This window comes from Diadema antillarum, unplaced genomic scaffold (genome assembly GCF_040938485.1).
Source record: "Diadema antillarum isolate AM-2024a unplaced genomic scaffold, OU_Dant_1.0 scf00000105, whole genome shotgun sequence".
Lineage (NCBI taxonomy): Eukaryota > Metazoa > Echinodermata > Echinoidea > Diadematoida > Diadematidae > Diadema > Diadema antillarum.
This window is the reverse complement of record NW_027270994.1, coordinates 214,116-224,595: the sequence shown is the minus strand read 5'-3', so window position 1 is coordinate 224,595 and position 10,480 is coordinate 214,116. Positions and strand designations below refer to the sequence as shown.

At 38.7% G+C, this 10,480-nt stretch overlaps 1 protein-coding gene across 1 annotated transcript; it reads right to left on the bottom strand.

Annotated features, from left to right (window-relative positions):
- Window positions 1–1,161: 1,161 nt before the first annotated feature.
- Window positions 1,162–8,824, bottom strand: LOC139719140 (cyclin-dependent kinases regulatory subunit-like). Its single transcript, XM_071630572.1, has 3 exons — window positions 8,698–8,824; window positions 5,199–5,323; window positions 1,162–2,125 (listed from the first exon to the last, which is right to left on the bottom strand). The coding sequence occupies exons 1-3, from the start codon at window positions 8,754–8,756 to the stop codon at window positions 2,064–2,066; spliced, it is 246 nt and encodes an 81-aa protein (XP_071486673.1). The 5' UTR covers window positions 8,757–8,824; the 3' UTR covers window positions 1,162–2,063.
- Window positions 8,825–10,480: the final 1,656 nt, after the last annotated feature.

The following is a 10,480-nucleotide window of genomic DNA, read 5'->3' as shown; positions in this document are numbered from 1 at the left end:
AAAGCAGATACATATACTTACATGTAGCTAATTACTTTTAAAGGCAGGAAGAAAAGGGCATTGCCTCTTAGTTTTACAGATATTTTTATAAACATTTCCTCACATATGAAGAATACAAACTTCAGTGCAACAAATGAAAAAAAAAAAAGAAAAAAAAATGTGGTCCTTCACATATAGAACTGTAACCACTGTTGTACTATTACGGTACTATTCAATGTCAATATGTACAGTACATGTTTCTAGTATTAACAATAAATACACAAGCATGCAGCAGAGTTCAATGAATGCACATGCAATGTGAAACTACTCTACAAATATCTATAGATGTCTCAGTCATGGCTTGGAGCAACTTAAAAAGATAATGAAAATAATAAACTTGTCAGGATTCACATACACATATTTTTGCACCAGGGGTCATGAACTACAAATTGTACATTAACAATGAAGAGAATCTGTTCTGCAGAGGGAGTATAGTTACAGGTTTTTCTTTTTTGCTGCTACTCTCCATGAATAAAATCATATACTACAATGTATGCTATGATCATAATACTGAATACTACTCTTTGTACATATCAAGTATCAAAACAGTCTTATTAACAGAGAATTACATCAAAAGAGAAAATCTCTAGCTACCCTCTCCACAGAACAATTTCCTTCAGTGTTAATGTATAATTTGTAGTTCATGTCCCCTGGTCCAAACATAGAGATCATGTATACAATCTTATTCACACAGAGTTACAGCAAAAAAGAAAACCACTGAAACTCCAGTCGTATCTTCTTCAGGAGCACTAAGATATTATACTTCCATCTTAATCTTCTTCTGCATGCAATGCAGCTGCAACTTTTAATTTGTTTCATTTCCAAATAAACGTTTATTTCAGTTTGTGTCTGGCAAACTAAAAAAACAAAACAAAACAAACAACCAAACAGGAACCCAATTTGGGATTGAAAATTATCACTGAAGAGCCACATTGCAATTTTGCAGTCCTGTATGAAAATGCATTTTGAATCCAAGTTTGCAACCAAATTGTAAAAATTATTCATACATTGAAAAAAAAAAAAGAATCCAAGTTATAATCATCACAAACACAGGAAACTCAGCATAAAAGACACATTTCAGGCTCATCAAACGAAAAGAAGTGGAAAATAGAAAGGAGTAAACATATATGGTGGGATTAGACTAGTTTGCCTGTATGATGTTCAAAGAGTCATAAACTTTTACTGTCCACTTACAGCTGACTTTTCTTTGTATACACTTTAATGACTGCAGAACTCCAACATTATAATTTGTGTGCAATACAGCCTGACATGCAAATGGCATGTTATAATCTTCATAAATCACCTACATGTAGCACAACATTCTCCTTATATTGGTTTTCCTGTTGAAACATGTTTCATATTCACTTTACTTTGTGACTGGTGGCACATCCGGAGAAACTAAATTTCTATATATCATCCTGAATACAAGAGAACAGTCAGAGGTACACGAGTATCAATAGGAAACAAATTCATACTAACCGTCAATAGCACCCAAATATGATTGATTAGTTAGCAATCGCAGAAAGCCTGTGATACAAATCAGAACAAAGAGAGGGTGCATGTGGAGGAGGGGTGGATAGTAAGAGAAAATGAATGGATCTTTCCAGCACATACAAGAAAATACCCTTTGTGAAAGAAGAAAGAGAGCAGTTGAGGGCTTTGTTCAAGTTTCTCCTTGTGACTTTGCCAGTACATCTAATGTCTTCCGTGAGTGCAACTGAATAGAAGACATAAGAGGCTCTAGCAATGTATCAAACATTATGAATATACACTACAAGGCAATTTACCCAAGAAATCAATCATATGTACAAACTAGCTGCAATGAGTCTGCAGTCCCGCTCATTTTGACAGAACTTGAAAGAAGAGGCAGCCATGTCTTGGAATTGCTGAGGTGTGGCGAATGTGGTATCCAAACACAATACGAAGCACAAATTGTTCCTTCTTTTCACCCAGTTCATTACTTATTGATGTTTTCATACAAGTCGTAACACTGATTGGTGAGGTGGATTTAAGACAGAGTGACATCACTTGTTATGGTCTCCAAGTGGCTTTGTGAGTGGTCGCCTGAAGAGTAGAATGTGAGGCTCTGTTCAAAGAGTACAAGCAAACAACAAAATAGATTTAATTAGTAAGAACATTGTTGCTGGTCACAAGTGATTAAAACATGAATCAAACAAATATCAAACAAAAATGTAGGATCATACAATTGTATTCTAACAGGAAAACAGATGTTGTTCAAATTATACATTATGCATAGCAGTTTTACTTCAACTGTATAAGTGTAGCACTGTGCTTCACACACTAGTCATTTCATATGATTTTAATGGCATTCTTATTTAGAGAACAGGAATAATTCATAAAGGAGAATGGAACCTCAAAATACTTATGAATGCTTCTTCTTTCTTTTCTACAGCCTAGTACCGTAATAAAGCATTTCATTCCCCTGCTCTCTGAAATTAAGTTAAGGAATTTGCTTACTGTAGACAGTTGTTGCAAGATACTGTAGGGCAAGCCCTCAGTAAGCTCTGTGTTGTTGTTTTTTTTTTTCGTTTGTGTGTGTGTGTGTGTGTGAGCTTTTTGTGAACAAAGCATGCACAGAATTTGAATACATTACTTACCAAAACGGTCTAATGAGTTAAATGGAGCAATACTACTGTAGAACGTGTCAGCGAAGTTTAACCCTAAAAAGACTGGGGGGGGGGGGCCTAAAAGGCCCCCCCCCCCCTCGACATTTCGCGCGATTACTCTGCAACACGCGATGCTCTCACCGCGATGCTCTATGACTTTTTTCTTTCGAGTTTCCCGCACATTTTGACACCAAATTTGTGACGCCCGGGGGTACGGTTCTGAAGTTACATAACTTTTTGTACATGCACGTGAGGCCGAAAATGGCTCAAAAATGTGATTTTGTGTACAAAGTCAATGCAAATTGAGTTTTTTCACATGGTTCATATAAACATGCTTATTTCTACTCTCAATGGCTAAAATTAATTTGTTTTAGGAGTATTATGCTTCAAAAAGTGTCTGCCACAAATTTTGTTTAAAAAAACAACAAAAACAAAAGGTCGAAAAAACAAAGAAATACATAAGGAATTCATGAAACAATAAAATAAATAAGAAATTAATTTTGATACCGAATTTTTTTTCACGTACATTTGCTAAGAATGCCACAAAGAATAATCAGACCAAAAATGAGCACTTCTGGAGCTTTATTTACTGATTTAGATCAAAGAGTCTGATTTCTCGCATATATTAGCATAATTAATCAAAATAAAATAAAAGAAGACTATTTCGGAAAATTTGAATATACGATCTTGTAGATTACATCGCATACTACCATTGTGCAAATTTCCGCGGTGATCGCGCAATCCACGGCCGAGATCTTAAGGGGGGGCCCTTTAGCCCCCCCCCCCCCCCCCCCCCCCCCAGTCTTTCGAGCTACCAAAATAGCCCAGTCTTTTTAGGGTTAAAAGGTTACAGCAGGGCTGCACACTAATTCTTTTTTTTTCTACTTGTCTGACTAGTCCCTGTTGGATCAGTAGATACTAAGTTGTTGTTTTTTTCTCCCTCATTTTTCACTGGTCAAAACCTAAAGTTTAAAGGTCCTGTTCTTTTCTTTGACTGGCCCCGACAATGTCATCATGTTTTTTAAACTGTTGTGTCAGACCAGTAAATTTGGCAATTCCTGATAAGATATCAAAAGTTAATGGCCAGACAGTGACTTTTACAAGTCTGGGACTGTCAGACTGGTGTCAGTGTTGACCGCTGGTTATGGATTTTTCAGGTTTTATAGCAGCTATCGCTGGATGAGACGACTACTACAGTTTGAGAAAACGCTACAAAGAAATTCCCCAATACCTGTATTTCATATTTTATGAAAAATGCACATTCCCTTGACTTGTGGCGACAAGGGAAATATTATTCCCCCTGCTTTCTGAAAGAGGTATATTAATTGTACACTCTAAGTCCAGTGCTCTTTCGTCATACTAGAAAACTGGAAATTTTATGTTGAATTTTCTTTATAAAATATTGTTGGCCATACATGATGTCACAGTGTCGTAGCCTTCTCATTCAGTTGGAGTAAATACATTGTAGTAATAATACAGCTAAAGCCGCACTAAAACTATAAAAATTAATAATTTTTAAATGGATTGTTCAATTTTCCTCAAACATCAGTGATGTGATCTACATAGTGTATTCATATTGCTGCATTCCCTCAATAGACTGAGTTACTGACACTTTAAAATTGATGGATATTTCTTCCATCCTGACATACACGTTGTAGTAACAAGCTATTCTGTTAACCTGTAACACTTTTCAATACAATTGTACTTTGACTCCAGTTTTCATGCATTAGTTCTTGCTACATGAACATCGAGCAAACCTCAGGGCAAGCTTTCGGGTTGCATAAGCAGATCTAGAGGGGGGGCACCCAGGCACGTCCCTTTTTTTTAAAACAAAAAATATAAAAAGAAAAGAAAATGAAAGAGGGTGCAGACACCTCTCCCCCCCCCCCCTTTATTTATTTTTTCTTTCTTGTAAGCCCATGAATTCCCGAAGTGGCATGAGGAACAGACAAATTGCGTGCTGAAGCGTTTTTTTTTTTCTTGTCAGCCGATAAAACCCGGAAGTGGCACCAGAAATATTCTTAGTGCCCCCCCCCCTTTTTTTTTTTTTGAATTCCTGGATCTGCCCCTGGTTTGTCAATAAGAACCATTGTCAGAAAGGCATGCATAAAATTTGAATATCATACATGTGAAATGTTGGTAAACCAGCCTGTTCTGTATATTTGGGCCTCATTCTCCAATATATTTATCAAAAACATGATTTGGTGAAGTATAGAAAGGATCAGATTTTTCATATTTTGAAATTAAAATCAAGGGACCATGATTAATATTTTCATATATGGTAGCCCTTGCAGTCTTGTAAGTTGTACTGTGTGTGTGCACATTAATCTCCCATTTTGATAAGATCTCTTCATTCAAGCAGTTTATATTGCTGAAAATGATTTTGTGTTAAATGGAGGATCTGAAAATAAGAATATGCCATACTTTCCCTTTCTGACAGTGCAACCAAAGAAGCTATTACAGAGGTACATTATGTAAGTGGCAAAGAATAACAATCTTTTAGAATGTGATCAGAACTGATTTTCTGCTTACCTGGACTATGGCACATATAGTGAACCCATCCTTGACTCTGCTGGACTCCTATTTGTCTCCATTCTGTCTCCGTCATGAGATGACTTGGTACCAGCTTTGCTATATCTTTGGGCAGCATTACATGTCTGTACACACAAGGGGGAAAAAAGTACAACATGGCCAACTGTTAAGAAATACATGTAACTTGTACAGCGTAAGTAAAAGAAAATTTCGTTTTTGTTGATTCATCCCTACACCATAAAATGAAAAAGATCTTTATTCGAAAGAAAAGGTGTACTTTTTCTTTTGAAAAGGGGGCTGACTGGGGCCTTATAGTTATACAGTCTAGACAAACAGTTACTCACCTTATAGAATAGTCATGCGAGTAAAAGTCCTTTTGATGAGGCCAAGTACTCTACTTGCCTTGGCAGCAACTTTGTGTCATAATACAATGTACAGGGCACTCCCGTTACAACGAACATGGTTAAAACAAAATTTTGTTATAACGCAGTGCTCATGAAGCCTCCTCTTCACATCTCATCCATCTCACATCCGATATTGTTATAGAAAAGATCTCTACACTAAATCATAAATGGTCGCAAGTTCGCACTCTGATTTTTTTGTTACACACACATGTCCACTCTCCATGATGAGAAGAAAAAAATTCCATCTAACACAACAGTTAGACTCTAGAAATTGTTTTGATTAAAACTTGATTTTTGTCATGTGAAACAAATAGAATTTTTTCTTCTTCTCATCATGCCAACTCATGGAGAGTGGACATGTCACTGACACTGTGTCAGTGTGTGTGTAACAAAAAATCACAGTGCGAACTTGTGACCATACAATGAGTATGGGTGAGAAGTGAAGAGGAGCCCTCATGAGCACTGCGGGGAGGGAGCCTCCCAGAGTCACTAGGCCTACTCAGAGTCAGACTACTGTAAAAGTGGTTTCTTTCGCGGTGGTTTTATTTTCGCGCTTTTCGCACTTTGAGGTTGAACCGCGAATTTAACATCACGCGAAAATGTTTTGAACTCGCCGGTCGTTACAATGCTATTGCGCACATGCACGCATGAAGATTCCATGCATTGCGTGTATTGACGGTCAACACACACACAGTGATACCATGTAATGCAGGTACAAGCATGTTATAAAGTACTCGAGAGACAGGATTTTAGGTAAGCCTGTCTTTAATTTTAATTTCTATTTGATAAATAAAAGAATAATTGGATTAAAGTTTGGATTTTCATGTGCAAAATAAAGCAGTTTTTGCCGACAGTGAATTCACAGATTTTGCCGACCGTGACTTTAAACACACGCGAAAAAGTCAGCACCGATGGAAACCGCCAAAGTATCTGTACGCGAAGAAACCACTTTTAGCAGTTTTACAGTTAGTTTTCTACATAGAGATGCTCATGAGGGGGAGAATGCCTTGTGAGAAGGAGGCCCCCCCAGACATAAGCGGATTTCCCAGACTGATCTCGCGGTCAAGTTGTCCAGGAACCATGAGAGTCTAATGTTACACTTATGTACAGAGCATGAGTACAGGTAAATTCAGGTAGACCTCTGGGCTCTACCTGTTGTCTACTCGAGGTAGATTCTAACTTTAACGACTAACGTTAACTGGTTAGTTGTTAGTTAGAAGAAACTGCCTTGCCAGGCATGGAACCTGTTGCATAGTTGGAACCTGTATAACTACACGCAGCCGCTGTCGCTTTGCGACAGCGGCTGCACGTCTACTCCTTCGCAGATGTTGTTATTTTTCAGCGGTGGGTGTACGTTTCCTTCATGAATATCTTTATTAATCGTTGAAAACTAAAATATAAGGAATCCCCGTAATCTATGATAATCATTCAATGATCGGTATGCATATTTTTTTTAATTACGTCAAAAACCCACCGAAATCCGTCCTTAAAATCAGGTCTGTAAGCGTCCGTATTGCTTCGCTCCTCATCTTCTGCGTGTTATTAAATGGCAATCACTCTCCTATACTACAACCTAGCGAGTCGGAGCGGAAGTGACCCATGTAACGGTCAAATCATGAGAGCAGCACGCGCGGAAATACATGTACGTAGAAGACGACAAGCTTTACATAACACACGAAAAGCACGGGCGTACGTAAAATGCTACCACGGTACCCCGGGTTGAGCGTTCGTGGTACTACAGTAGTTCGTTGATTTTGTGAATCATCGCACAATCTACTCCGAAAAATTCAACAATAAGGTTTGGATACCAACAAAACACCAAATTCAACTCAACCATCAGCAAAATATGATATAGGTGGGTGGTATTATTGTTAAAATCAAACAAAATAAAAGACATTTTTTTTGTGGTCTTGCCGTCAAAAGCGACGGTCGTTTACAACGTTTAAACACTAGTACATGTCAGACTGCTGTGCTTTGCACAGCGGTCTGGTCAGGCTAGAACCTGGGGGGCATTTCATGAAGCATTTTTGTCTGACAACTTGTCGGACAAATTTAGGCATTGCATTTTCGGTCAATGTTTTTAACGCAGAATAACAAACATCAACATTTCAGCGATTATTATTACTAAAATTTTCTGTTTTTTGCTGCAGTTTAGCAATTTTCTGCACCGGCCTCCCTCATGAGATAACAGCGCGTGCGTAGTGCAATGGATGCGCACGTATACGAGTTGTTTTAACGGGCTTCCATTGAAAATGTACGCGTTCGGTAATAGGATAGGGTCCTACTGTTCGGTAAGGTCTGATACCTGCCTATTGACCGATTCTGTGACGCGCTATGTGTATTTTTGGCATGGGCGCAGCCATAGTGGGTGTATCAGCCGACCCCCCCTCCGCACTCCCCCACCCCTCTCCCTACATTAGCACGCGCTCAGAATGAAAAACTGCTTTAGCCAATGGGCGTCTCGTACTGAGTGCGCGAATGCTTGCTTAGTGCGCGAACCTTTGTTAAAAGTGCGTGATAAACATGTTGCTCCGGGGTGGGAAAAGCAGGGGGGGTCGGCTGATACACCCACTATGGCTGCGCCCTGTGCCGTAAAATGTCTGCTGCCCTCAACGAACCCGAATCGGTCAATACCGAAAAGGGAAACGTCTCTGGTGACTCCTTACACTTAGACCAGTAAAAACAATTCGGGGATTCTATCTTTTTAATTCTAAACATAAAATCATTGATGCCAATAGCATTATGAAAGATCTTAAAATAAAAAGATCGAATTTGTGTTTCAATAGAACATCTCCTGATCTAACGTTAAAATTTTCAACGTGATACTTTGACCAGTCTGATTTTTCTAACTTCTCATTTAATCTTTCATTCCATATTTAGTTGCGTTTTTGAAGGTATAATCTTCTGTAGCAAAATTTTGTAAGAGTGCCGTGGAATCTTTTTAACCTTCAATAAGTCTCTAACAATCTTACTGTGAATACTTTCATCAACTTCACAGTTATTGAGTAAATTAAATTTATTATTACTAACAGTAACACAGTGTGAATAGTCCAGACCTAACCACTTGAATGAATTCTCCATTGGTTTTGACTTACCTATACTCGTATTTGTCGTCAAAATATTTGTCTGAATAGTAAATATTTTTGGCACCCATTGTTGAAAAGTACAAAATGCTGCAGATGCTTCCTGAAATGAGCTTGAGGGACGACAGACAGAACAGGCAAGAAGATGACCAACGCCAACGTCAAGGGGTAAAGCACGTCCGTCTGCACTGCGCGAGAGTTTCAATTTAAAATACAGGTAGGATACAGCACATCCTGCATTGTGCTACGTGTGCTAGGTGAGTATCGTGATCGTATGCACACAGCACAAAAATCGTCTTTCGAACCGCCCGCTGCACAAATTGATTGGACGGAAATGTATCACGTGACTTAAAACCCCCAGCTCGATTGTGCATATATTTGTCACTAGATGGCAGCAAAGCACTATGTACCGTCGGCGATCTTCGCAGCTAGCTAGCTGCTGCTGTCTGTGATAAATAAAATGCTACGTACTACTAGTATACCAATCCCCATTATGAATAACTTTACATGTCCCCCATGATTTTTCCCAAATACATCTGTGAATAAATGCATGTGAGATTCGAAAGCTTTCGTGTTTGATATTCATTTCCTTGTTACATTTCAATAATACATCTTTTGAGCTTTTTACTTTTGCTCCTCGAACAATATGATGCAAAAACATCATACAAACACAAACTCTGCTCATTTGCTATTCTCTTTTCACTCAATGCACGTCTTGCACTTGCATTGTGATTCTCCGCCAAACAAAGAAAATCCCTCGTAGATTTACATTAACCTCATTGGGGTACATTTGTAATTGAATACACCCAAACTCCCATTCAACCCCACCAACCCACACCCACACATAAGGCCTCCCTATCTATTTTAGCATCTTTAGTAAGGTTAAGTGAAACCCGCAGACTCCACAGGGGCGTCGATCCTGGAGGGGGGGGGGGGGAATGTCCCCCCCCCCCATGAAAATATGGGGGCGTAAACATATCATTTGCCCCTTCCCCAAATAATTCCAGAGATGTGGAAAGTGTTCTTACTTCTTTTTTCTTTCTTTCTTTTTTTTTTGGATAGAAAACTGTCTAATTATTAAACTTCACCGAAAGTGTGCACCAGATTGTTGAATTTCAATTCTGAAAATGCAAAATCTCCCTTTCGTCAAACACCCCTACGCCCCCCGCCCGACTCGATCCCTTCCCACAGACTTAGTGTACTTTTAGATTGACAACTTCCGAATTGTTAATCGAAAGACAGCGTTCACAAATTCAGTCACTTCAGTTCAAAAAAAAAAAAAAAAGTACCGACGGGATATCTCTCTTCAATTGACCTTTCCGCGCTTCGTTTCCCTCCATATAATAATATTTAGTACATTATGAGTCTTTTAGGATTGACGAATTCCTAAATTCAATCAAAAATGAGTCATCGAGATATTTTCATTTGAATTCTAAAAAAAAAACAATACAAAAGCCATCTCGTATGCAGGGGAGTCCATCCTGGAGAGCAAGGCTATAAGGGAGGCATTCTCTCCCCCCCCCCCATTAAGATATTGTGGCCAAATAACGTATTTTGTCCTCAAATAGATTTAGTGCACTTCTGATTCTTGAAACGCAAAAGCTCCCTCGTATGGGTGGGGTTGGGGGACACCCCCTTCTATATCCTCCCCCTGCTATGATAGCCGCCATTATAATGCATTGATTATTCCTTCACCTTGAGGATTGGCAATTTTCCAAATATTCCACCAAAAGTGTGCACCATGCAGATCGTTGAATTGCAATCATAAAAAATGCAAACACTCCCTCATGTGAGA